The 25,294-nt window shown below is 31.9% G+C and overlaps 7 protein-coding genes across 7 annotated transcripts; 3 read left to right on the top strand and 4 right to left on the bottom strand.

Annotated features, from left to right (window-relative positions):
- Positions 1-527: 527 nt before the first annotated feature.
- Positions 528-14,383, bottom strand: LOC130443334 (SANT and BTB domain regulator of class switch recombination). Its single transcript, XM_056777902.1, has 9 exons — positions 14,243-14,383; positions 13,727-13,877; positions 8,807-9,473; positions 8,450-8,716; positions 6,443-6,743; positions 6,232-6,355; positions 1,240-1,472; positions 955-1,150; positions 528-695 (listed from the first exon to the last, which is right to left on the bottom strand). Exons 1-9 carry the CDS (start codon positions 14,381-14,383, stop codon positions 589-591), a joined length of 2,187 nt encoding a protein of 728 aa, XP_056633880.1. The 3' UTR covers positions 528-588.
- LOC130442478 (zinc finger protein ZPR1) lies at positions 1,572-3,074 on the bottom strand. Its single transcript, XM_056776630.1, has one exon. It carries the CDS (start codon positions 2,981-2,983, stop codon positions 1,643-1,645), a length of 1,341 nt encoding a protein of 446 aa, XP_056632608.1. The 5' UTR covers positions 2,984-3,074; the 3' UTR covers positions 1,572-1,642.
- LOC130442477 (exocyst complex component 2) lies at positions 3,130-6,174 on the top strand. Its single transcript, XM_056776629.1, has 4 exons — positions 3,130-3,485; positions 3,539-3,802; positions 3,855-4,774; positions 4,828-6,174. Exons 1-4 carry the CDS (start codon positions 3,302-3,304, stop codon positions 6,106-6,108), a joined length of 2,649 nt encoding a protein of 882 aa, XP_056632607.1. The 5' UTR covers positions 3,130-3,301; the 3' UTR covers positions 6,109-6,174.
- Positions 14,384-15,593: 1,210 nt separating the features above from the next.
- On the bottom strand, positions 15,594-18,357 carry LOC130442480 (gamma-aminobutyric acid receptor-associated protein). Its single transcript, XM_056776632.1, has 3 exons — positions 17,967-18,357; positions 17,075-17,272; positions 15,594-16,001 (listed from the first exon to the last, which is right to left on the bottom strand). The coding sequence occupies exons 1-3, from the start codon at positions 18,054-18,056 to the stop codon at positions 15,933-15,935; spliced, it is 357 nt and encodes a 118-aa protein (XP_056632610.1). The 5' UTR covers positions 18,057-18,357; the 3' UTR covers positions 15,594-15,932.
- A 127-nt stretch (positions 18,358-18,484) lies between these two features.
- On the top strand, positions 18,485-19,312 carry LOC130442479 (low molecular weight phosphotyrosine protein phosphatase 1-like). Its single transcript, XM_056776631.1, has 4 exons — positions 18,485-18,661; positions 18,714-18,901; positions 18,959-19,120; positions 19,174-19,312. The coding sequence occupies exons 1-4, from the start codon at positions 18,631-18,633 to the stop codon at positions 19,255-19,257; spliced, it is 465 nt and encodes a 154-aa protein (XP_056632609.1). The 5' UTR covers positions 18,485-18,630; the 3' UTR covers positions 19,258-19,312.
- Positions 19,313-19,914: 602 nt separating this feature from the next.
- LOC130443120 (ribosome biogenesis protein NOP53) lies at positions 19,915-22,381 on the top strand. Its single transcript, XM_056777593.1, has 2 exons — positions 19,915-20,764; positions 21,310-22,381. Exons 1-2 carry the CDS (start codon positions 20,105-20,107, stop codon positions 21,973-21,975), a joined length of 1,326 nt encoding a protein of 441 aa, XP_056633571.1. The 5' UTR covers positions 19,915-20,104; the 3' UTR covers positions 21,976-22,381.
- A 135-nt stretch (positions 22,382-22,516) lies between these two features.
- Positions 22,517-23,995, bottom strand: LOC130443121 (nuclear speckle splicing regulatory protein 1). The gene is made up of 4 exons (XM_056777594.1): positions 23,904-23,995; positions 23,731-23,849; positions 23,430-23,681; positions 22,517-23,377 (listed from the first exon to the last, which is right to left on the bottom strand). Exons 1-4 carry the CDS (start codon positions 23,912-23,914, stop codon positions 22,653-22,655), a joined length of 1,107 nt encoding a protein of 368 aa, XP_056633572.1. The 5' UTR covers positions 23,915-23,995; the 3' UTR covers positions 22,517-22,652.
- Positions 23,996-25,294: the final 1,299 nt, after the last annotated feature.

The following is a 25,294-nucleotide window of genomic DNA, read 5'->3' as shown; positions in this document are numbered from 1 at the left end:
CCGTATGGAGAAAAATTAACGAAGAGAAATGTTGAAATGACATAATTGGATTTATGAAGCTCTACCTCATAGTTCAGATAGGCTCGTCATGCCCAATTTGACGTTACCAAAGACCGATGTTCTTTGATAAGCCGATCTGGCGCTATGGTTTGAATATTTTGATGTCATTAGACCTGTTTAAACTGCTCTCTTATGAGTGCAGGGCACTCAGGTGACGTGGTCTGCGGTTTTGTTCTCCATGCACCAACGGCACTACGTTGTGAGACGCGATATCAACGCCTTTAGCTACACCAAGGATGAGTTCTGTGCCCATTGGTGAGTTCGTCGATACCAATCTGGCGAGTGACTCCTCCCCGTCGTTGCCCGATTGACCGGGCATCCAAACGAGCTGGATCCTGCAGTCATCACTCGGCATGTTCTGTAGGAGTCTCTTACACTTCAGCACTAGCCTAGAGCATACCTTCTCAGCCGTTGTGGCAGTTCTACTGTATGAGATTACAAAAATATATATTTAATAACAAATTTCCTAAGCATAAAAACAATTTTATTAGCTACTAAGTAACTACAGAATTTTGTTCAACAGCTTTTCTATTTCCCCCTTGCAAATCTATTTTTTCCAGGAAGTGTTAATGCTGGTGTTTTATTTTTTTGTGATGTTTCTTTCCATTCTTGTTCTAACCTCACCCAAATTCCACCTAGAAATGGAAAATTAATAAAATACACTCCAATAATCATGAGTTTATTTCTTTAAGTGTAGTCAGTTATTTCAACAAAAACCCATTTTTAATAATAAGAATATACAAAAATTACTTTTAAATCTTAGCTTCACTCTAAATAAAAATGTTACACTAGTATGGTTGTCAGTGGCAAATAACATTCTACAACATCATATTCAAATCGCAGCCACTGATCACATCTAATACTGTAACCCCTCTGAATATTACATCTACATACCTACTGGAGTTGAATTTTTAGAAACCCCTCTTCCTTTGGTGAGGGTATCTATGATTATGTTTCGATTCAAAAATTCCGTTATTTCTCTTATTGTTTTCTCTTCATAGGCACGTTGAATGTCTTGATTACTCCTAGCAGATATATTTGGCTGCCAGACACTTGTCTCTAGTTTGCGTTTAGGCTTCCTTTTGACAGGCTGTAATACAGAACTACAGATAGAGTGTAATTCTATCTAAGACGAAAAGATTCACAGTTCAATAAATTGACTGTTGATTACATACTTACTTTCAATCTTGGTTTAGGGTCACTCTCAGCACTTCCTTCTGTATCTGATGAACCTGAGGTCGTTGATTCTTCCTCACTATATTCTCCAGAACTTTCTTCAGTATCTTGTGAGAAATCACAACGATTTGTGAAATTACTTAACAAGCCTAGCTTTGGTCGAGGCGGTATTATTTCGAAACCGTCCCACCAGAAAACTTTCTTACATACGAATTTTTTGTCAGAAACATTAGGGTCTAAAGGCAGATAAAATTTCTGGTAAGTTACTTTAGGTATAGGGAAAAATGGATCAGGTATTCCAATTATCATTTGAAGGGCAGATTAATAAAATAACATTAACAATAAAATATTTATTATTCATAACATTAGTCATATGAAACATTTTATTTTGGAAAAATTGATGATTTTATGCTTCATAATTTTCAGTATTTAAATCATTTAGGCCCAATTCTTCATTTTGATCAAAACTTCTTTCATAATGTAATATTCTCAAATTATCATCAGGTTGGTCATCATCTCTCATTGTTTGAATGTAACTGTTCCCAGCAGGATCGTCCAATATTACAGTAACCATTAAATTTCCTTTTAAAATCTCATCAAATTTTTCCAAAAATGTTTCAAATTCTTTTTTGGACTTAGGGTCTACAGAATCTCCGAACATGTGGGAATGTTTAGGATCACAAAGTTGATCCTTCATAGCTTGTAAGAGACCTTCTATGGTAGTAAATCGTCCTCCTAAAGCATGTGGTCCAACTTCTAGATCCAGTTGAGGTATACTTAGTGAACAAGTTTCTGATTTAAGAACATCTCTTGAGAAATCCTCTTTACTTTTTACATCTACTTCTATCTTTAGCCCTTTTGGCTCTATTCCACTTCCTGATTTAACTTCATTAGTTTTGAGTCCACAAATGTCACAATTTGTAGCCATTATAACAACTTCTTTGAAGTGGGGAATGTTGGTCATTTTCATATTTGTCTGACATGGAGAATTACAAGAAGGGCAGTTTGTAGGAAACTGTAAAACTTCCCCTTCTAAATCATCTAATGTAAATTCTCCTTCTTCAATAGGGTGAAGGATATTACTTTCTTTTTCTTCAATTATTTCATCTTGAGTAAATATACCCAATTCATGATTTTGTTCCTTACTTCTAGTGAAATAGCTAGTAGTACAACTACTATCTACCCGAGGAGCATTGGGATTTTCAATGAAACTATTTCCTGATATATCCTCCAATATTAATACAAATGGAGTTTCTACTTCCTTCAAACTTTTCAATTTATTGATAAAATCATCAATTTGAGCTGCCGTTTCGGGAAATTGAATCCTTCTAAGAGGTTGGTCTTGCTCTAATCCTGTTATACTTCTATCTATAATGCCTTCTACCGTAGTTACTTCTCCTTTTTGACTTTTTGAGGGTATCTCGAAATCTAATTCCGCTATTTTTACACTTGTATAATCACTTTTCACTACTTGTCGATTTAAATCTTTTTTTGTCATTACATTCAATGATATTCTTACACCTTTATCGGCAACTGGCGCTCCAGATTGAATTTCATTGTTTTGGTATCCGCAATGTTCACAGGTAAAAGACATTAATACTAATTCTTTAAAAAATGGAATTTTTGTTAATAAAAGTCTAGTCATTCCATTTTCATGGCAATTCATACAAAGCGATTCTATTTCTGTAGTCTCTGGTTCAGGATCATCTGCGTTCAGATCACGAAATATTGGTTTTACTGATCCCATTTGAGACGATATATATTGTGGAAAATATTTAAAAAAGAGATTTTTAATGTTGTAGGTTACAGTAACTTTCTCATCTTCTTTTTTAATATGACTACTAGATTTTCTTGATCCGAATGACCGACAACCACATCGATTTAGTTTTTCATATATTCTATTTGACATTTAAAAAGAAGCAGAAAAATAAGGTTATAATGTTAATTTATGATTTTTTGTAGTAATAATTTGTAAATAGTTTTAATTTTGAAAGAATAAATGGTTACAAGTAATCTTAACACAGAAAAATAAAACGTGCTCGAAATTTCGTAAAGTGATAAAAGTATGGCACCGCCCCCCATAGTTACAGGTTTGTCTCCAAATGAAGGACCTCCAGGGACTAGGATTAAAATTAGAGGAGAGAATTTCGGCGGAAAACCATCGGATCTTATAGGACTAACAATTTGTGGCATGGATTGTCTTTTAACGGCAGAATGGAAGTCTCCAAATAAAATTATAGCAATTTCAGGTACAATAAGTTTTTATTGTATGAACAATATCAATTATGCGTGATTTTTGTAGGACCTATAAAAGGTAAAGGGGATGTTATAGTAACAACAAAATATGGTGGCACCGGTACTTGTAATGTTACATTTAAGGGATACCATTTAGCTACCATTGGGCCTATGAAAGAAAGTGCTGTGTGGGTTGAAGAAACTCCTATGTACTCTTGGGGTCGACATTCTTTGAGCCCAAGTAGTTTTCAACAAGAAGATCCTTTAGGATTGTCAGTGGAAGAAACAGAAAACAAAATTAGTGAAGAAGACCTTCAAGCCTATTTTCCAGGTATTTCATAATAAATTTTATCACTTTTTTAAGTAATTAAAAATAATTTTAGGTAAATGTGGAGACATTGGGAGTCAGAATTTCTCCCCAGCCTGGTTTCTTTTGGAAAATCATCAGGCCACAAGTTTTAATGACTTAAAAGCAGGTCTAGTATATTTAACAAGGAAAGTGCAGAGCCAAAAAGAAGGACAACTTTCGTTTTTAAAAGCAAATCTGAACAGTGTAATGGATCAAATCGATACACTCGTCAACTTGAGAGAAAAATTTGAACAAGATGCCTCTGTATTTGGTAGCACTCCAACAATAAAATTAGAAAGAGCTATCAAAGAATCAGAAAGAGAAGCTCGCAAATTATTTGACGATGTTTTAACCAGAAAAGACAGAGCCGAAAAAACCAGAAACGCATTAAATGTCCTTCACAGATACAAATTCTTGTTTTGTCTTCCTTGTGTTATTGAAAGGAATATTAAAAAAGGGGATTATGACATAGTCATAAATGATTATATGAGAGTTAAAAATTTGTTTGATAAAACTGAAGTACCCATATTTAGGGAAGCCTTAAATGAAGTCGAGAAGCGTATATTTGAGCTGCAAACAAAGTTACATAAAGATTTACAAACCATGCCAATAACAGTGGAACAGCAAAAACGTCTTATAAGACATTTAGTAAATCTAGACTGTCCTTTTGATGCTGCCTGGGATGCGATTAAAAGTAGATGGGAACACATTAACCAGAAGTTTAAAGAAATATACAATTTCCACAAATCCACTGATAAATCTGAGAATACTAAGAAACAAAACTCAGCTTCCAAATACACAAAGTCACAAATAGATGTTAACGTAGTACCTGCTTGTGTTAATTTTACTGATGAAATTTGTGCAGTAACTTCGGAAATTTTTCCTGATTTTTGGAAGATAGGACTTGCGTATTTTTCTGGGGAATTACAAGTAAAAATTGAGGCAGGACGACAGGTAAGAACGAATTGTTATTTTTCTTAAGATCCATATATTTTTTTCTATTTAAGGTTGAGTATAAACACATGGTATTAACAGCAATTGAATATTTTTCTAAATACGTTAGAGCCAGTATAATTCCCAATACTTTAGACAAATCTGAACGTATTCAATATGGTTCTTTAAGTAGTCTTGAACGTGATGAAGTTGCTTTATATCTTCCCGAACTTCTAAGATCAGTTCGGTCGACTTATTCTACATTAATTCAATTGGATTTACCAAATGAAGCTCTGGATATTATAGCAGGATTACTAATAGACTTGCGCATCCATTGTATGAGTATATTATTCCAAAAAACTTGCGAGCAAATCAAACAGCTTCCAGAAAATTGGAAGATCAGTTTCAGTGGAAAACATACAGGTGTAACGGATTTGCCTTTGGAATTTTTAAGGTTAATAGAAGATGTAATACAGATAGTTAAGGAATCGGCTTTATCGGCCGAACAAAGGGAAAGTTCATTATTAGAAAATCCTTCGGCGCGAAAAGAACTTGAAAAGCAAGTCGATAATATATTATCGGCTTTTTACGACGTTTTGAACGATTTGTCATCAACAGAAGATTATGACGATTGTAACGATAGCTCTCCAGTGGTTTCTCAACTTATTGGTACACCTGTAGGGTCTCATAAATCGGGACCTTGTCATGACATTCCAGCTTGGGAGAACAGACTTTTAATAACTTTATCCAATTGTATGTTTACTAAAACTACAGTTTTAGATCACATTTGTGAAAAATTTAAAGAAACTGGTTTCACTTCTATCGAAACGCCCATTAAAACAAACAGAAATAATCTAGAAATGTTGGAAAAATCCATTCTAGATAAATATTTGGAGCAAAAAAGTGATCCCCTTGTAGGTACTATAGAACCTTCAATGTATCTTGGTCGTTTCGATTGGGATATTAATATAACTCCTACGGATATACGCCCTTATGCTAAAGAATGTATTAATAATCTTATCAATGTCCATTTAGAAATAATCAACGTATCTACGAATCTTTTAGACATTATATTGATTAAAATAGTTGAAACAATAGCAGAAGAACTATACAGATTAATGTCTTGCGTTCAGAAATTTAGTAAAGAAGGTGCTCAACAAGCTATGTTAGACCTAGAGGTTTTACAAGAGATTTTTCAAGATTATTTATCTGATAATGCCAAAGGACACTTCGAAGAAGCTTTTGCCCACGTTCCCAAATTAGAAAAATCAGATCTAACACTAGTAGAAGATATTTTAAAACAGAGTAGGGTCAAAATGAAAAATCAAATATTATGTTTAAGGAAAATTAAATAAAATATAATTATTAATATATCTGTATATATTGGAAACTATTATAATAAAAATGTGGAATATTTTATATGTATTTTTTTTATTAACTCCCTAATACTATATCTAGTATAATAATCTTTATCTTACCTCTTGCTACGAGTCTTGTAAGTTTTTCGGGAAATAATAATTGAGGAGGTTCTTCTTCAATTAAATGTCTATAAGTTTCTAACATTGCAAATACTGCAGTGTCTTTAACATCTTCGGCAAGTACCTATAATGATTAGTTTACCAATGGTACAGTCAACAATTTCAAAGTTTACCATCTATATAAAAAAATGGGATTAATACCTTTACTTACCGTATGTTGTCTACAGTTACAACCATTAAAATTTTCAAGTAGCTGAAACCTATAAGCCCTTTCTCCACAACATGGGAACCTTCCTATAGGTAGTGGTGCTCTTTGGGCGTCCAAAGTGAAAAATTGTGGAGTATCAGGATGATAACGACACCAACCGATCTGATTAGATGGAAAGTATCGTAAACAAGTTGAACAAAAGAGAAAATGAGCATCACCCCATAATCTCCAATATACTTTTCTCCATGATTTTAAATTCTTGAATAATTTGACGATATAAGTGTTTATATCCCATTTTGGATCTCTTAAAAAAAAATAAGTAATAGTTTTGATTAAAACCACAAATTCTTTAGAATAAGTTTGTTGTGTAAATAGTAGTACGTGATAAAAAAATATAAATTTGTTAGACTTTCAATATTGAAGAAATTATTGTTAAATTTCAAAAAATATATACATTTAATAGAAATTCATAATAATAGCACTACACACTTTGTTATTTTGTAGTTAGTTTATGGTTAAACTTTAATTAACAAAATTCGAGCTCCCTCATACAAATCTAGTTTGAGCATTAATGACATTAACAGCACTTGCAACTTGTCCAGAAGTGAAATTATTGTTAATAAAATAAATAATAATCGCCGTTAAAAAATGAAAACATAACTTCCAATAGAATTCGTTAAGTACTGATCATTCGTTTGATGATTATCAATCACCATGATAATAACTAAAGGCGGCTTTACACGCTCAGATTGTCACAATTTATGGTTTCTGGTAACGATACGAGGATGGTAGTAACAAGTAAGTGACATTTGACAAAAAATTTTTACAACTTATCTTAACGTGTAAACAGTGCTCTACAATTTAGACTTATTAGAGCAATAAATCAGTCAATCACATTGTTAGGATTCATTGTAGCGTGTGAAGCCCCCTTAATTTAGAACAGGGCCGTACTTAATTTAGAAATTGCGAAATTTCAATTCAACAAAAAAAAAATGATGGAAGAAATTTTAATATTAAATATAGAGGTCGGCATAAGTCCGGCAACGCTCATAAGTCTGGTAATGCCGTCGAAAAAGATTGAAACGAAGGATGTTGTGCCTGTGTCATGATAACATGTGCTCGTCCAGTAGACGCATTTTCAGAATTAATAACCGATACAAATTCGTTCTTCCAGACAGAGTTTTTTTTGTTACGTCGTAACTGCGTACGAACGTGGATTACGAAACTATATTTACTTAATTTGAACAATTTCCGCACTAACCACTACCAAATCGTTCAAAAGTGTAGAAGACGTACCAGAAATTCTTAAAAACGGGCTCTGTTGCCGACGCGCCACGTTCTGGACGACCGGTATCTGTAACAACTAACGAAAATATGGAAACAGTGGCGCTGATCTTAGATTAGCAGCCGAACCAATCTGAATTGTGACTCTCGGGAGACCAGTCAGGATGATCTGCAGTTCCAGTAGTTTATTTTGTGGTCAGATGAAGCAACTTCGGTCAATACTGCATGCACTGGAACATCCAGAATACTCATGTCTTCATTGAAGAAGAATTAAACCTACCTGGGGTGTGTGTGCTTAGGTATCCATGCGCGTATTTTTTTGAGGGTCACGTATCGAGCTAAAGTTATTTGAAAATGTTCGGAGTCAAATGGGCAACGATTCAGTACTCGCGAACATCCGGCATGTTATGCAGATGAGGATTCGCTACGTGGCCCGCACGGTGATGTGACCTCTGATTTCTTACTGTGGAGCCTTTTTGCACGCATGATCACGCACCCTTCCTGACTTCCGAGCTGCAATTGAGGAAGAATTTGAAACTTTCAGCTTGACGTGCTTTGCCGGACTTGCCTCTCCGTTGATAACCGTTGCCGTAAATGGATGGGGATGAATTTGAACACTTGCAGTAACCCTTTTTCGAATCCCTTTTGTTATTTCTTTTAAAAAATTAATTTTGTCGCTGCATTTTTGTCTCTTAATACAAATTTGTTGACTGACTTGAATACTACCTGATATGTAAACTTATTATGGTTCCGTCTGGTTGAAGCCGCATGCAGGGCGGTAAACAAGGTATTTTAGCAGCCACGTCGGGGGTAATAAGCAATTGACATTTTTCACATCGAAATACTCTCGCTAAAGAACACCAATGACCTCTAACGCTTTCTGGCTCCGGTTCGGCTAGAGATTGTATGAGTTTGGTGAAAAGTCTCGATTGAATTTTATCTTTTTTATCTTTAATTGCTTCTACTTCGACGTTAGTATACATGGCGGCTAATCTAAAATAATATTATTTATGTTTCGACGTTATAGAAACTTTTTCTAAGAAGGTTAAAGTTCGAAAATGGTTCGGTGACACGGATACTTACCTGGTGAGAACAGTATCATTTAAACACGATAAATTGGTGTTAGTTTTGAGTATTTCGTTCATATGTTCGTGACAAAACAACAGGCAATCTTCTAACAAAGTATCCATTTCGAGGAAAGCAGCTGATACTAATATCGGAACAACATAATTTGATTCTAATTGAGGCCATTCTTCTTTCGGTAAATTATCTTTTTTTATCCACTGCATTAACCATTCAAATATCCCGATGTCGCAATGTACAGATATATCCATGTCTTCTAAACGTTGTCCTTGCGTCACTGTGGCGAAATATCCCATTTTTGAAACCAGCAAATTTTGATTACAGTAAAAAGTTTTTTTGGCGGACTTTAGTTCATCGCAAACATTAATTTCGACTTCGGATTCCGTTTTATTAGTAATAGGCTTAAGAATGGGATCGCTAGATCTTCTTCGGGATAAGGTTTTTTCGCTTTGCGGTACTGACGTTGTAGAAGATTGACTGGTTGCTGGTTTTTCTGCTTTTTCGTTCATTTTTACTGATACTACACTCTTTTTTGAACTAGTCGGATGAACCAAGTAAGGTAATACAGAATCCAGAAGGCCTTCGGAGATTACCTCACTGAGTTTTCGTTTAAGGGGTTCGCAATCTCCGGCGCATAGGGATGCTGCACTTTTTTTCCGACAAATTTCTATAACATTTTAAAATTTAATATTCCGAAGTGCAAAATTGTGGACAAATTATTAGAAAATATTCCATAAACCATAATAACAATCATTAATTTTATAATGAATATGGTAACATCGTTTTTTCAACTCAACACGTTCTGGAACGCTTTTAATTTGTGCTAAGTAGCTGAAACATGAGAAAAGTGAGCAAAAACTGACACAGAACAAGACCAGAAGTTTGTTAAATCAACTGTGTTCTGTGATCAAACGTTAAGTTGTAACCTTGTCAGAAAGAAAATGATTGAATTCGGTCGAGAGAATAAGAAAAAAAAATTGAAGCTTGAAGATTTATTCGCATAATTTAGTTTTGAATTATAATATCCATTTGTATATACATATAAAAGTGAGTAAATGCTGGATATACATCGTAATTCTTAAAAAAAAGACCACCAAACACTGAACACTCGTTGAGTTTAATAAAAATAATTTCGTTTTGAATAAAAATGGAACCAAAATGTAGAAAATTCTTCTAGAAAAAAGGCTGCCGACCATCATGACTATTTGTATTTTATTACAGCTGCTCTAAACAATTGGTTCGAAGTTAAACCACTTCCTCTGGAATTCGTATCGTTGTACTCTAATTTGATGGCTTCTTAGTAAATAATTCTCTTTGTGTTGCCATTTCGCATGAAATTTCTTCATTTGCGACTCTATCCGTCCATAATATTCGTAGTATTATTCTCAATATCCACATTTCAAAGGCTTCCAGTTTTTCTCCATCCCAAAAGGATCGAGTATATATAACATTTTATCATTTTTTTTTCAATTCGTTATTCGAGTTTTTACATCGAAAAAAGTTTTTCATTTTATAAAATGCACTGCGAGCAATTTCAATTTTTACTTTTATCTGTTCAGTGCCCAAGTCCCTAGATTTTTTTATATCTGTACTTTTTCAATGTGATTATTTCCAATTTGTAATTGTACATTCTGTATAGAAAATACACTTGTCAAAAACTAATAGTTTACATAAATCAAAAACGGCTTGACAGGTAATGTTCAACACGTTTCCGATCACTATGCAACTATTCAGTTTAATAAAAAAATTGAAATATAATTCAGAAGCAAATCCGGTCCTGGTGATAGCTGAGCCATATATGTAATACTTCTATATGGACAGTTCCTATAAGTGGAAGGAGTTCCGACTAAGGGAAACAAATGTTATATCGTTATCTCTCTCCTCCGAGCGCGTCAGTTAATTCTGAGCATCTTTTGTGCGCTTGAAGCATGCGCAATATATGAAAAGTGTCTCGAACGAGAGAGATAATGAATATTGTCGGCACCGTAATGTAGGGACGTTTTTCCCATACCAACTGTCCATATAGAAGTATTATATATGAGCTGAACCATTATTTCGAAGAATTGTGAGCAAATAAATTAATAATGTCTATTTTAAAAAATCGTGTTTATATAATAATGTAATGTATGGAATTACGAATTCTAAAATGCCAATAGAAGAAGCAAAGACTTCCAGGAGTTGGTAAGACTACGTAAAATTTTTAAAAATAGAATAAAGTGCCTCAAAAATAGAGATAAATGAAGCAGAAACGGTCGAGGTCTTCCATCGCGTGACTCAATTTACAATTTGTCGAACACATATTTTCTATATACTATCTATCTTCTTCTAGCAATTGGAATCAAACATAACAATAAAAATTCGATTGTCTTCTTCACAAGACCAACTGGAAGACATACATAATATTTTCTTTGAATTGACAGTAGTGATCTTAAAAAGAGACAACGATATAATTAACGTAACGTGGATAACTGAACGTATTATCGCATTTTGAGGTTAGATGAGCTTTGACATTTTATAATACCTAAAATGCCGGGAATGCTTAAATTACTACTTAATAGTGTAATGTAAATAGAGTTTACAATTACGTACAATTTATAAATATCTGAAGAATTTTCAAAATTGAGTCAATCAAGGGCCTGATTATATTTGTAACGGTATATTAACAAACAGTTATTTTCGGAATATGGCTGACAAACAGATTAATTTACGAGCACAAGAGTTTGTTATAAATTCAACCTCTTTCATCGGTTCAGAAGGCATTATACTAAGGTTAACATATATTTAAAACAGAGAGAGATTCGTTGGATAGAATTTGGTAGGATAAGAAAAAATTTGATTTTGTTGGAGTGGTCCCTGATATAGGAATGCTCCTCTACGGGGTTGGGGTTGTGATGGTTGCTAACTTTTCTGGAGGAGCAAAAACGAAGATTTAGGATTTTTGACCAGAAGACTTACAAGCAAAAAGTTTTTTTTCTCGGTTTGGGTTTTTTTTATTTTTTGAGTTCTTTTTTTGTTTATTTTTAATACAAAAGGTGGCGGGTGGGTTCAGCTGCAGCTGCGTTATTACATATCGTCGGCCATTTGGCTGGAGAACCGGTTCACCAGGTTGCAGGGAAACCGCAGATACACCGAAGATACACGAAGAGTATGTAGGGGGTGTGGGAGGTAGGGTTTTATCTGATGTACTTCAGTGGGATGTACTTGGTTCTAACTTGTAACATTTCAGCTTCTAGCACACGAGATGTGGAGATGTCATTCATTATTGTGGTTGCCAGGATTTCGATTAGGATTTTGGTGTCGGTAGAAAGGGTTTGGGCGTTTTTCCAGGGTAATTGGGGCAGTTTCCTAGGGGACTTTGGAGGTTACATCCTTTTCGGACAACGTGAGTGGATAGCGTGGGAAAAACCGTCGCAATTTTTGCAAGTAGAGGAATTAGATTTTGTACATTTCTTAGGTTTGTGGTTCGATGCACCACAAGAGGGACAGATAGGTTTGGCAAGATCTATTTATATTATATATTTCAAAGAGTGGCAACTGCGCTGTTTGTTTCTAATACCGATATGTGCTTGAATTTTATATATGACGTCTGTTATGGATACTTGTAATTATGTGTTTTTCTTATGTAACAAGCAAGCAAATGAGGGTAAACCCTTTTACATTCAAGTAATATTAAAGTGGTGCTTGTCGTGTCTAGATGCCCCTGTGGATATTGATCTGTAGGTTGAAGTGTTCGGGAAAGTCATGATTTGGTAGCTGATTCCACAGGTTTGCACTTCTCTAAAGAAATGGGTCCCGATAAATTTAAGTTCTGGACGTCTACGAGTCACCTCTGCCTATCGAGTAGGTCTTGTAAAAACTACTCTAGGCGGGATTATGTTAAACAGCTCGGAAGGGTATTTGCCGTGATAGTATTGGTGAAACAATCAGTCGGCGACCTTTCTTATATGCTCTAAGCTGTCCAAGTTTCCGGTCAACTCTGGATAAGTCGAACTGCTCTCTTTTGTATTGAGTCGAGTATCTTCAGGGTATGCTTGGAAGCCGAGCTCCAAATGTGCGAGCAATATTCCTGAGATGGAGAAATATGGACCTTGTAGAGGATTAGAAGCTGTTGACGAGTATATAGGTTTTTGGTCTTGAAAACTGCTCCAAGTTTTTGTGAAGCTGCCTTGGCTAAATCTGCGACGTGTCTATGCCAACACCCAACAAGTGAATTAGCGGTGATGGTGATATTTTACGTCCAGACAGAATAGGAATTCCTGAGCTACAATTCCAGGCTTCTTTGCTGCATTGAACTCAATTAGATTGCTTTTACCCCATTCCAGAATGTTTTCATGATCGGTATTGATGGTGGGGAATTGTTACTGTCTAGGGATTTGGGTAGTAGCCGAGTTTATTGGGGCAGTTAATTTGAACAACTGGATCGGGTTTTGTCAAGTAGATGTACCGAAGAAATCGAGTAGGGGACAAGGTGCATCCCTGAATAGCATCAACGATGACCTCAGACCTTTCTGAGGTGTGATCTGGATCGATCGGTATTTGAGAAAGCTATTAAGCTAGTCGATAAGTAAGGACGATAAACCGTACGATCTTAATTTATTTAGGAGGTTGTCATGTCAAACCATATCAAAAGCCTTCCATATGTCCAGTGGAATTGCTCTGGTTTCCCTATATTTCTCTACAGCTTCATTCTATACGTTAGTGACATAGACCAGGAGGTTTCCGGTTGATGATGTTTACGGAAGAAGAAAGAAAAATTTAATTTCTTTTTTAATTACCAATTCGACCTTTGGAGTATTAGTCAGAACTATTATTTCTACTGAATTTATAGAAATTGCCAACGTATTAATCACGTGATGTAAAACCTTCACCGTTTCTACTTTATTAATAGAAGAGTTTGTCTCGTTTTTACTATTTTTTTACCTTTTTTATCTCCATCGCCATTTATATCGATAGTAGTTTGACAGCTGACGCTGTTTTGATTTAGTAACATAAGAGTTTCTTTTCTCTTTAGCCATTCTATGGCATCTGACATACCATTCGCAGTCAAAATATTTTCGATGCTATCTTGAACCTAAATATCGATAGAAAATGATTCAAAGGAATATTATGTCGATTATAGACTTTATTTTTTATTCCTAAGAACTACAAGTAATAAATCAGGATGTTAAAAAGAAGTAGTTTTTTACAAGCATTTGGCTTTCAATCCTTACGTTACACAAAATATAATTTTAGGTTAGTGCTATAAAATGCCTATTTCGTTATTAATTAAAGCTTATTATTACCCCCAATAAGTAAAATTAATAAACAAATGAAAATAGTGTGACTCTTGATGCTAACGTAAATTTGATCTCAATGCTTGATTTAAAAAAAACATATTTTTTGTTTAGAATTACCTACATTATATTCATATTTTTTGTGTAAGTGAATATCACTTACCTGATAAGCTGTCCTTAAAAAATTAAGGAATTCTTTAATAGAAATCTCGGAAACTGGTACCGTGTCCGCTTTAAACTTTGATTTTTCTACGGTATTCGTACTTAAAGGTTTCACTTGTTCCGATTCCATTTTTATATTCATATTGATCAAACTTTTGTGATGAAAATCAATCAAAAACGTAAAAATATAAACTATGGATTGATATATTGAAATTTTTCAAGTAAAAACTAATGTAAAATAGAATAAATCGGTTCAGAGTTAAAAATTGAAACTCAAATTTTGAAATCGTTACTCAAGCGCTTGTAGTACTGTCACAGATGTTAGATTTCTTCTTTTTTAGTTAAAAATTGGTCTCTTCTTTATCAAGACGATAAACAGAGTTTAAAATAGGATTAAGTTTCTAATAAATATTATATAGAGCTTTTTAATGCGATAAATCTACTCTATAAAGATGTTAGATACTAAAATTGTATAAATGGAGATGTCTGTCTGCTCATAAGTTCTAGTTATAACATTTTTTGGTACTTGGCTGGAGAGTCGAGGCCCAATATTATAATAACCAACTATATCATATAATTTAACCTTCTTAGTTTTACTTATGAAAATTTTGTTCTCAAGCTGATATCAATAGTTGAATTATGTATACAAATTATTCAAAAATGTTTCATATTGTGCTAAAAACTTTAACAAGTTGTTGGTATCAAAGTCATTATAGAATAGTTGTTAAAACAAACTTTTCCTAAAAAGAATTTGATATTATCCCTAGTTCTTAAATGATTTTAAACACTTTAAAAAACAGACCAAGGGAAAAATCGATAAAAAAGCTAGGGGCAAGCGGAGGCAAAACAGTGAGGGATGTGCTGAAGATAATAAATCCTCATCAGTTAGGATATTTTTTAGTATTATATAGAATATAATAATGTATAGGGTATTCCATGTCCATTAAATGAAAGAAATTGATATTATCCGAAGCTTTTCAATGATTTGAGTCAAGTTTTGCACACTTGCATACCAAGAAAAGACTCGATGAAGGAACTAGGGGTAAGCGGAGAAAACACTTTCGGGGATCTGCTGAAGATGGTAAGGCTTGTGGAAGAGGAATCCCATCTGATAGAATAAAATAGGGATTTTTTCAGAATTATCTAAAATCCAAAAATATACAGGGTGTTCTATGTAATTAAATGAAAGGGAGTGCAAAACCTATACTCATATATATGGTTTTTTAACGTTTCCCACTTTTTAAACATAAATGTAGCCATAAAATTTATTTAGGGTAGATTATTTTAACTGAAACGTTTTGTATATATTTTTATACATGAAGGAATTAGGGAAGGTAAAATTAATTGGTTAATTCCAAATATTAACGTAACATTTTATTATTTTTTTTTAAATTAAAGTTAATTATAACACATTAAGCCCACCAAGTTCTAAGATATCCGATGGCAAAATACTCTATTACCTAATCTAAGTTTTCTTAACATTAATAATGTGCTTGAAATGTTACCAAAACGATGGTTTTAGATATAAAATAACATATACAAGAATCAATAAACCAAAAAAATAAAATTTGTAATTTTTAATCACATAATAACGAGTGATTTAATAATACATTCAAATCAGATTGCTGAAAAATAAATCGTAAGTGTGAATTATTAGATTATAATTAAGTAAAAACTGTCAAGATCTCTTTTTACTGTTCACCATAGACGTTTTCATCAGAATAAGCTATATACAAGAAGAAATCTTCTTCATGGTGTTCCTGAAAATGAATAATATATCAAAAATGGAAAGAACCAGTAATTCTAAATGGTTTAAATTGAAACTAGGCTCTTTTCTGATATGCACTACATTATGAGTGAATATATGGCCCCACATATATCCCAAATTGTTAAAATCTCCTCTTAATATCACTTTTTTGTCAGTTTTGGTTTATGGTGAGGTTTTACCCCTTATCTTTCTTAAAAATCGTTCTATTATACACCTCTTATTGACCCGACATGTTTTGAACTGGCAACCTTTTCCATTAGGTCCAGAATATTTGAAATTATTATGGATCTCATTATTTTGCTGACTATATGTCGCACATCTATCTTTAAATGTTGAAATCTCCACTTAACATCAATTCCTTTAGGCAGTTTTGGTTGAAGGGAAGCAGATTTTAACCCTAATCTTTAAAAATAGATAATCATCTGATGATATTTGCACAAACTTAATGATAAATTTAATCAAAACATGTGTCATTTGATATATTTGCATACTAAAAATAGATTTTTTTATCATTATTAGCAATTATTTCCAGACTTGGCCATTTTATTCACAAACATGAACTTGTACATAAACAAAATTGATATCAATGATATTCAAACCAGTTTATTCAACTGATAAATGTTTTATTTAATGTGTTAATAAAAATAATCTTTTGTTTTACCATATTTTAATAGGTGTGGTATCATATGTAATATACTGCCTTATTTTTTGAATATATAAATAGAACTACATTGTATTTTTGCACAAAACAAATAACTATGTTCGTCACACTAAATTTTCCAGTCCTGTCCTTCTATTGAAAATATTTTATCAAAAAAGCGGATTAAAATACTAAAATTCTTAGTTGTGATTAAGTTATGACAGATTAAAATACTAAAATTCTTAGTTGCGATTAAGTTATAATGTTTAAGCATTTGAATCACAATTTACTTTGTATCTAAGATTGAAAATGTTAACAAGAGTAATCCTAGAACAATTCAATTTATCTTTATGACCCATAAAAAATTCAACAAGTCATTATTATTTCGACAAGTTTTTTAACAAAATCGATATTTCACTATTTACCTGGTATAAAGAACCCATAGTAGCAGAAGTAGGTGGAATGACGTTATTAACAAAGAAGAACAGAGCATCTTCAGGTCTCAAATGAATCCTTTTTCTTATAAGAAAATAAAATTGTCCTACAGTTAAATCAGATGGCACTAAATATTTCTTTTTATCAACATCACCAATCCTTGCTTTTGGTGCTTTCTCAACAATTACCTATAAGGAAAGGGTAATAAGAGAAAAAATATACAAGTAATGTACTAATATATGCTTTTTTAAATTTGTTTCAGTATATAACAACCCCCCATCACACCAATCATTTTTCCATTTAAAAGTAGTAATTCATTATATATATATATATATATATATATATATATATATATATATATATATATATATATATATATATATACATAAACAGTCCATGAATATCATAAATCAGAAAATATATTTATTTCATAAATATCCCCGAATCTAACTCTTAGTGAATAAATGTAGAAAGTTTCTGTCAAGATTAGAAAATGCGTAAAAAATTTTTCTCTACATTTAGTTTCTATTACAGGAAATAAGCAATAAATGTTTAAAATCACGTAATATAGGGCTACAAGAATGATCAATACTGTAAAAAATGTACAAATCTATAAAGATTTATTAAAATATTAGTTAATAAAGTACACAAAGAAAATCGATGACCTTGAACGCCATACAACGTAAATACTAAACAGATGATCTTTGCCAAATTAACAAAATTCTCTTACAGAATCCTTGAAATATGTAACAACCGATTCTAAAAATATAGTAAATTCCCATCTAACATAAATCGCTTATTTGTTTAAAGGATATTAAGAGTTAGATTTTTTTAATATATTTTCCACGACACCTGTCGGAAAACTTATCTCAAAGTACTTACGGGTACTCTGTCAGGATATTTTCTTCTAATTTTTTCTCCTTCTGATTTCCTTTTTTCGAAAGGATGTTCTTCCTTGTATTGGAATTTCATCGCACTTATTTGATCACCGAAATTTTAAATTTACGACTTATAAAATGAATGTTCGTGTTCGACTAGCTTCTTGTTGTGATGTGAAACAACAAAACAATCGATAAAATTACTAACTATGTAACCGCACTAGTCAAAGTACCGTGAAAATTAATCGAATATCAAACTAAATAAGAAAAATAAAGATGAGAAATATTTTTTTTATAAATGTAACTGCTCATGTGATTATTTTTTGGATTTTAGTATAAGAATAATAGACATTATTTTTTATTTAGATGCGACTTTGATTATTTAAGGCTGTTCTGCAAGTAGATTATAGAGGCGTGTCAGAGTAAAAAAACGAAATCATCACGTTATCTATGGCTGTGGATCATAGAGCTAAAGCAATGTTATGAAATTAATTGGCTGTATACAGAAAAAGTTAGAGGTTACACGAACACAGTTGTAGTGTAGGAGAACATCAATGTGTTTAATTTGAAGAAGTTGATTGAATAGAAGTTTTTAACACCTAAAAATCTCTTAATTTAGTTGAGTTTAAATAAAATTAAAGTGATACTAGTCATTTATAATTATTAAAATGACCCAAAAGGTTTTATTTGTATGCTTAGGTAATCAAGGCTGTAACTTATTCTGGAAAAAAAAATAATGTGTTTTTTCTAGGTAATATCTGTCGTTCTCCCATCGCTGAAGCTGTTTTTCAAAATTTAGTGAATCAAAAAGGCCTTTCAAATCAATGGGTGGTTGATAGTGCAGCTATAGGCCCATGGCACGTTGGAAAACAACCTGATCATAGGGCTAGACAAATTTTACAAAATCATAATATTCCATATAATGGTAGGGCTCGGCAAGTATGTGTTTCGTTTGTAAGAAATGACTTGCATTAATGCTTCATTTTTCAATTTCAGATAGAAAAAAAAGATTTTAATGAGTTTGATTTCATTTTTGGTATGGATGAAGAAAATATATCTGATTTGCATAGTAGAGCACCAAAAGATAGTAAAGCAAAAATTTTACTTCTTGGAGATTTCGATCCCGAAGGAGATAAAATTATTAGAGATCCATATTATGTAAGTTTTTTAGATTTTTCTGAAATAATTTTTGTTTTCTAATTTGTTTTTAGGATGATGGATCTGAAGGTTTTGAAAAATGTTATAAACAATGTTTGAGAGCTTCCGAAGGCTTTTTAAAACAACATATAAACTAAATTCGTATTCAATTTGCCCCACCTGTAACTTTATTATTAAATTTTTCAACATAAATTTTCGTATTATTTCTATTAGTGAGTCTTTCCTGTAATAAGTCATAATAAAACAGAGTTAAAATTGATATACCACTCTCTTATCTCTATCTATTCTGATTGGATGCATAGAAAACCAATCAGAAACTAGTAAAGAGAGATAGAGAGTGGTTAACCCACAGAGTTGATATGAGATAGAGAGGGAGGTATTATAACTAGTTCAAATTGGCCCAAATTTCTGATAGAAAGAGAAATAATATCAGTATACCACTCTCTTATCTCTCTAATCTTTTCTGATTGGATCTTTAATATTAAGTATATGCATACTAATCAGAAGATAGAGAATAGTAAATTCATAGAGTTCATTTTAAAGATAGAAAAAGCGAGATATTGGAGCTTGTTTAAGTAAGCCTGAACTGCTGATAGGTAGAGAGGCCGATGTCGACATCGTAATGTAGGGACGTTTTTTCCTATACCAACTGTCCATATAGGAGTATTATATGGATTTTCCTTACATGCAGCTCTCTCTATCTTTAATTTTAAATCTATGAATAAAAAACTGTCAATACCAATTACACTAATTTTTTACTATAATAGTAAATCACTACATTTATTAAATCTTGAATTTTTTAGATATAAACTCAAGTATAGAAAAAACTTATTAATTATATACTGGCAACAAGAAGTAGTTTTGTCTATGATCACTAATTGGAAGATTATTTTTCTAATCAGAAAAATTGTCAACAATGTCAACGTCAGTTACACGTGGTACTAATAGCAATTCAATAATTAAATTTGTATTCAAGTTATAATAATGGTTTTATCTAGTATTAAAAAGAAAAGAGTTTCAAAAAAATTGAAAAAATCCTGGAGAAAACATGTCAATATTAACGATGTCGAAGAATTCTTAGAAGAAAAGAGGTTAGAGGAGAGACTAGGGCCACCGATAGAAACTATACCAGATGAAGCACTTTTCAAATTAGATACTAAACCGTCAGTAGAGCTGTTGTCTAAAACAGAAAGGCGGAAACTCAAAGCTGTTAAACCGTTAAAATGTTTTTCCGCCCTACAACCATATACAAACGTCCCAGATCCAATAGCAAAAAGAAATCGTGTTCGAACTAAAGAAGAACGAAAAAATGAATTGGTAAAGAAAAAAGAAAAATTTAATGAAATTAAAGGAATAGTTAAACGTAAAAGTATCGTAGCAGACTTGAATAGAAAACTAGATGACATTAAGAGAAAAAATAGACCTAAACGGGGGGAGTTCGCCGTTGATTTATGGGAAGGAGATAATCAAAAAGAAGAGGAATGGGTAGACCTGAATACAAAAAATCATAATTTGAGAGGAATTAGTGTACCTGTGAAAAAAACGATTGGTAGGAAAAATAAAGATGTTCCAGCAATTGAACCACCTCATCCTGGTATGTCTTATAATCCAAGTTATGAAGACCACCAAGATTTATTACAGCAGGTAAATTAAAAGTTTCATTATCAATTTTTACTATCTCACTTAAGGAATTTGTTTTAATAAGTAATACCAAATTATTAACATTATTTATCAAAATTAATTAATATATCTTTTTATCACATAATATATACAAATTATAACAGTCTAAGATGATTCCAGTGGTGGATTTATCAGAAGGCTGAAGCCTAGGGTGACAGATTATAAAGGGCAGCAAACTTTGTTCTCATTTATTTACAAAATTAAAAAAAACCTATTCAAAAGGAGAACTAAAAGTAATTTGCTAAATTATGTCTTTTTAAACAATTCTTCATTGTGAAAATAATTCTTAGATTGCAAAGTTGAAATTTTATTGATGAAAAATATAATTTAAATGTGAAATAAGGTATCCAATTTCAGAGTCAGTAGAAGCAACAAATTCGCCACTGTTGTTACTTAAATGTCAGAATTAAAAATCAGCATAAATGTCGACTTTAAAAACAATTTTTGCAAATGCTGATTACATATACATTCATATAATTTGTTATAAGCTTTCTATTGATTGTTTTTAGGTGGCAGAAAAAGAGAAGAAACTAATGAAAGAAGAAGAACACTTAAGAAGGGTTACAAGTGGCATGTTTAGCAAAGTAACAGAAACAAAACGCGAACAAGATTGGTTAGTAGATATGTCTCAAGGTTTACCTAGTAAAAATAACCCACAGTCAGAACATGAAGACAGCGATTCCGAGTTTAAATCTGTGAATCCTGCTGTTAAAAATGCAAAAAAGACATTAAAACAAAGAAGAAAGCAAAAAGAACAGATGATGTTGGAAAAAGCACGTAAAATGCTTAAGAGAGAAAAGAAAAAGATAACAGATATCCATAATTTACAAGGCTTAGTAAAACATGTTGATACAGTCAGCGAAAAGCAGGAAAAAGCTAGAGAAATTCGTAAAAGTAAAAAAGAGCAAAATAAAAAGCTAACAGTGTTGAATGCTAATAAATTTGAAGAACCTGACTTGGAATTCAATTTGGGACAGGAAATTAGTGGTAACTTGAAAAATCTAAAAACTGAGGGTAATTTATTGATGGATAGGTTCAAAAGTATGCAAAAGAGAAGCATTTTGGCTCCAACCAAAAGGCATACGCATAAGAAAGCTAAAGTTAAGAAATATACTAAACCGGGACATAAAAGTGATGAATGGAAGAGAACTGTTGCGCGTTCTATACAAACATGATAAATCTGATGATAAACATTGTAAAGTTTCAAGTTGTATGTTCTTCAATTTTTTTTAATAAATTTAATTTAAGTTCAATTTGCACTTTTATTATCAAAAAATGTTCCTTATAACTTTCATGTGAATAATAAAATACTTTTAACTATTTACCATTTATTTTTTCAGATGTTGGTCCCCATCCTCATTGTACCTATTTATACCGATATCTTTTGTCACTAAAGTTTTCATTAATTTTTGTTTGTTTTTTCTATTCAGTCTATTCATTTATTAATTGATCTCCCCTTTCCACTCTTCGTCATTTCTTTTGATAATTTTTCTAATTTTCATTTTTTGCTGTACATATAGGAATTTTTGTCTCACTGAGTTTCTGCTGCTATCCTCCTTAGGTGTTTAATTGTATTTTTTTCATTTCTACTCTTTATTGTCTACATTTTTTTTCTATTTATATATCCTGATAATAGGGAGATAAGGGTACCTTTCAACAGTTTACACCTTTAAATTTTTTACTTATTCACTATTAAATAAAAATTAAATTTTCAAGTACCTGTGACTAAACCTTTATTTAAAAAAGCTTCTAAATTTTTTTCAAAGCTATTAATAAGTTTCAGGGGGTTGAATTTTACATTTCTAATTAAGTTTACACTGTGTTGGAATGTACCCCATATGAAAACTTATTTTTATTGCCCCATTTCTCTTAGTGCCTTCCTTTCAAAATATCTCTTCACAGCTTCATCAAACTTCTTACCAACCGTCCTCTTTTTCCAAATATCAACTTTTGGTTTTTTTGGTTTAACTTTTATTTCTTTTTCCATTTCTACAGCTTTCTCTTCTGGTTTATCTTGTTTCACTTCAGTTTTTTCTATTTGTGGAGGGGTCTGTGGTTTTTCAAATATTTCCTCTTTATTCTTGTCTTCTGTTGTTTCTTTTTCGTCTTCACTGTCTGTAGAATTGATGCTAAAGTCAGAATCAGCATCTATGTTAGACGGGAGATGTTCTTTTTTGATTTCTGGTGCTTCTTCATTGTTACTATCTTCTTCAGAGTCTTTTCTAGATCGGTATTTCCTTTTTCTTGTTTGTTGTTTTGATTCAAGATTGTTATCTGTACTTTTTTCTTTTTTTATATCTAAAGGAGGAGTTTTCGAACCTTCATCTTCCTCATTTTTTTGTACTACTGTTTTTTCCTTTTCTGATAATTTTTCTTCTTTATCTTCATTTTGTTCATAGTTCACTTTTTGGTCATATAAATGCCTATAAAATCCATCTAAGTTTCCTTGTTTTTTAACATCTCCAATGCTTTCTAAATATTCTTCCCTCTTTTCTTGTTCTTCAAGTTCCCTCATCTCTTCTAATTTCTTTTTATATGATGGAGTTATAAATGATTCTTTATCTTGAAATTTATTACCTAAAAACGTTTTTTATTTTATTGAAATTAAGTACAATGCAACAATTTTTACCTTCTTCTTCCCTTTCTTTTTGTACTTGTCTTTCAATTCTTCTCTCATTTTCTCTTTTTCGCTTCTCTGCTGCTGCTAACAATCTATTGATATACTTTGGTTTTTTCTCCAAATCTCTTTTAGCTAGTTTTGATTCATTGCGCTTCTGTTCTATTTCATCATAAACTTCGTCATATTGATAAACAGTGGGATCTTCTTCAACTGCTTTTTCTTGACTAATTTTATCTTGTTTCTTCAATCCCTTAGACACTCCTGAAAAATTAGTAAAACATATTGATATTTCAAAAATTCATTGAATTACCTGTAGGTACTTTTATTTGATCATCGTTGTCAGAATCATCCTCAAATATAGAAGGTTTATTAGGTCTTACTTGACCAATTTGGTGGCCCATATCTTTTTTTGGAAAACTTAAACCGTACCTTAAAATAAATTCAAATATAAACTCAATCTAAAAATCAAGTCATTCAACTTACTGTTTAGACATGTTAAATTTTTATTCTAATTCGTGTAACATACAAAATATTGACAATATTTCGAGGTTATAAATAGCCGAATACATTGAAATATGAAAGACCATTATTATAAAGAAGAAGAGTTGTAAAGATTTCTGTAATTTTGAGTGCTAAGAATCTGCTTGTTTTGTATTCTGTCAGAAGATGCCAGCGTATACAAGATAAAATAATATAATAAAATCAAAATACAATTATTTTATAAGCCTTTTAATGTAAATAAATTTACTGACTGATTTTTAAAGTGTTTTATTTTTGTTATTTACATTTACGTTATACATTTTTGAAGAAAATAAATAAATTCAAATTTGATGTTACGTAAAAGCCTACATATATATTATAGTAAGTTCTCTAGGCACATTTAGTGTATATACAAGTATTTTAGCTTGTGTTACGTCCCTTTCTGTTGCCATTACCATTTGCCCTTGATCCTACACCCTTATTCGAAATTCTTTTCTGAAACATTAAACAAGTATTTCATTTGGACACTAAATTTGATAAATGGCCCGTACCGAGATTCGAAGTTACTAGTTAACGGTTATATTGGTTTAATTTTTGGGTGGATGAACATTGATTTTGGCGGGTGTAAGGGAATATAAAAATATGGTTTAGGGCACCTAAAGGCAATTAAAAGAGAGAAATATGTAACTCACTTTCTACGTTAGCTAATATAAGTACAGGAGAAGATGAAAAAGGACGCAATAAGAAATATTAAAAACTTCTTTATAAGTAGTTCTCAATATTTTTTCTAGATGGCGCAATATCTTTTACTTGTCTATTTATGATGGAATAATTATTTTTAGAGTAATTTTATTTTGATTTTTGGTCAAGTTTTAATAATATATATGTTTTTTTATGCCAAACTATTTATCTTCATAACACCTGAGTGATGTTCTGGTTTCCCCCAATGCTGTAACCTAATACCAATCAAAAACCAAACATTATTATCAAAAGAGCTAAATCTAATAACAAAATTGCCAATTACTTGTCAAAATAAACGTCACAGAACAACCCTCACGCGTCGAGAGATCGTGGTGGTGTTTGAAGCACATTCTGAACACCCTCCCTGTTTTTTTTTCTACATATGCATAGGCGTTCATTAAGGATATAAACAATTCTACAAAAACTTTTAATTCAACCCAGTAAATATGTTGATAACGATGTAATTCTCATTTTTATTACAAGAATCAATTTTTGTAAATAAAATGATAATTTTCTTATAACTTTTGATATATTAATGTATCTAAATGTTCTTGATTTTAGGTCTCTTCTGTTTCGAAACGTCAAAATTTATTTTTCTTTTAAAAATTATCGAAAAAAAAATAGAAGAGATCTAAAATCAAGAACATTTAGAT

This window comes from Diorhabda sublineata, chromosome 4, assembly GCF_026230105.1.
Source record: "Diorhabda sublineata isolate icDioSubl1.1 chromosome 4, icDioSubl1.1, whole genome shotgun sequence".
Lineage (NCBI taxonomy): Eukaryota > Metazoa > Arthropoda > Insecta > Coleoptera > Chrysomelidae > Diorhabda > Diorhabda sublineata.
The sequence above is the reverse complement of the archived record's forward strand: the minus strand, read 5'-3'. Positions and strand labels throughout refer to the sequence as shown.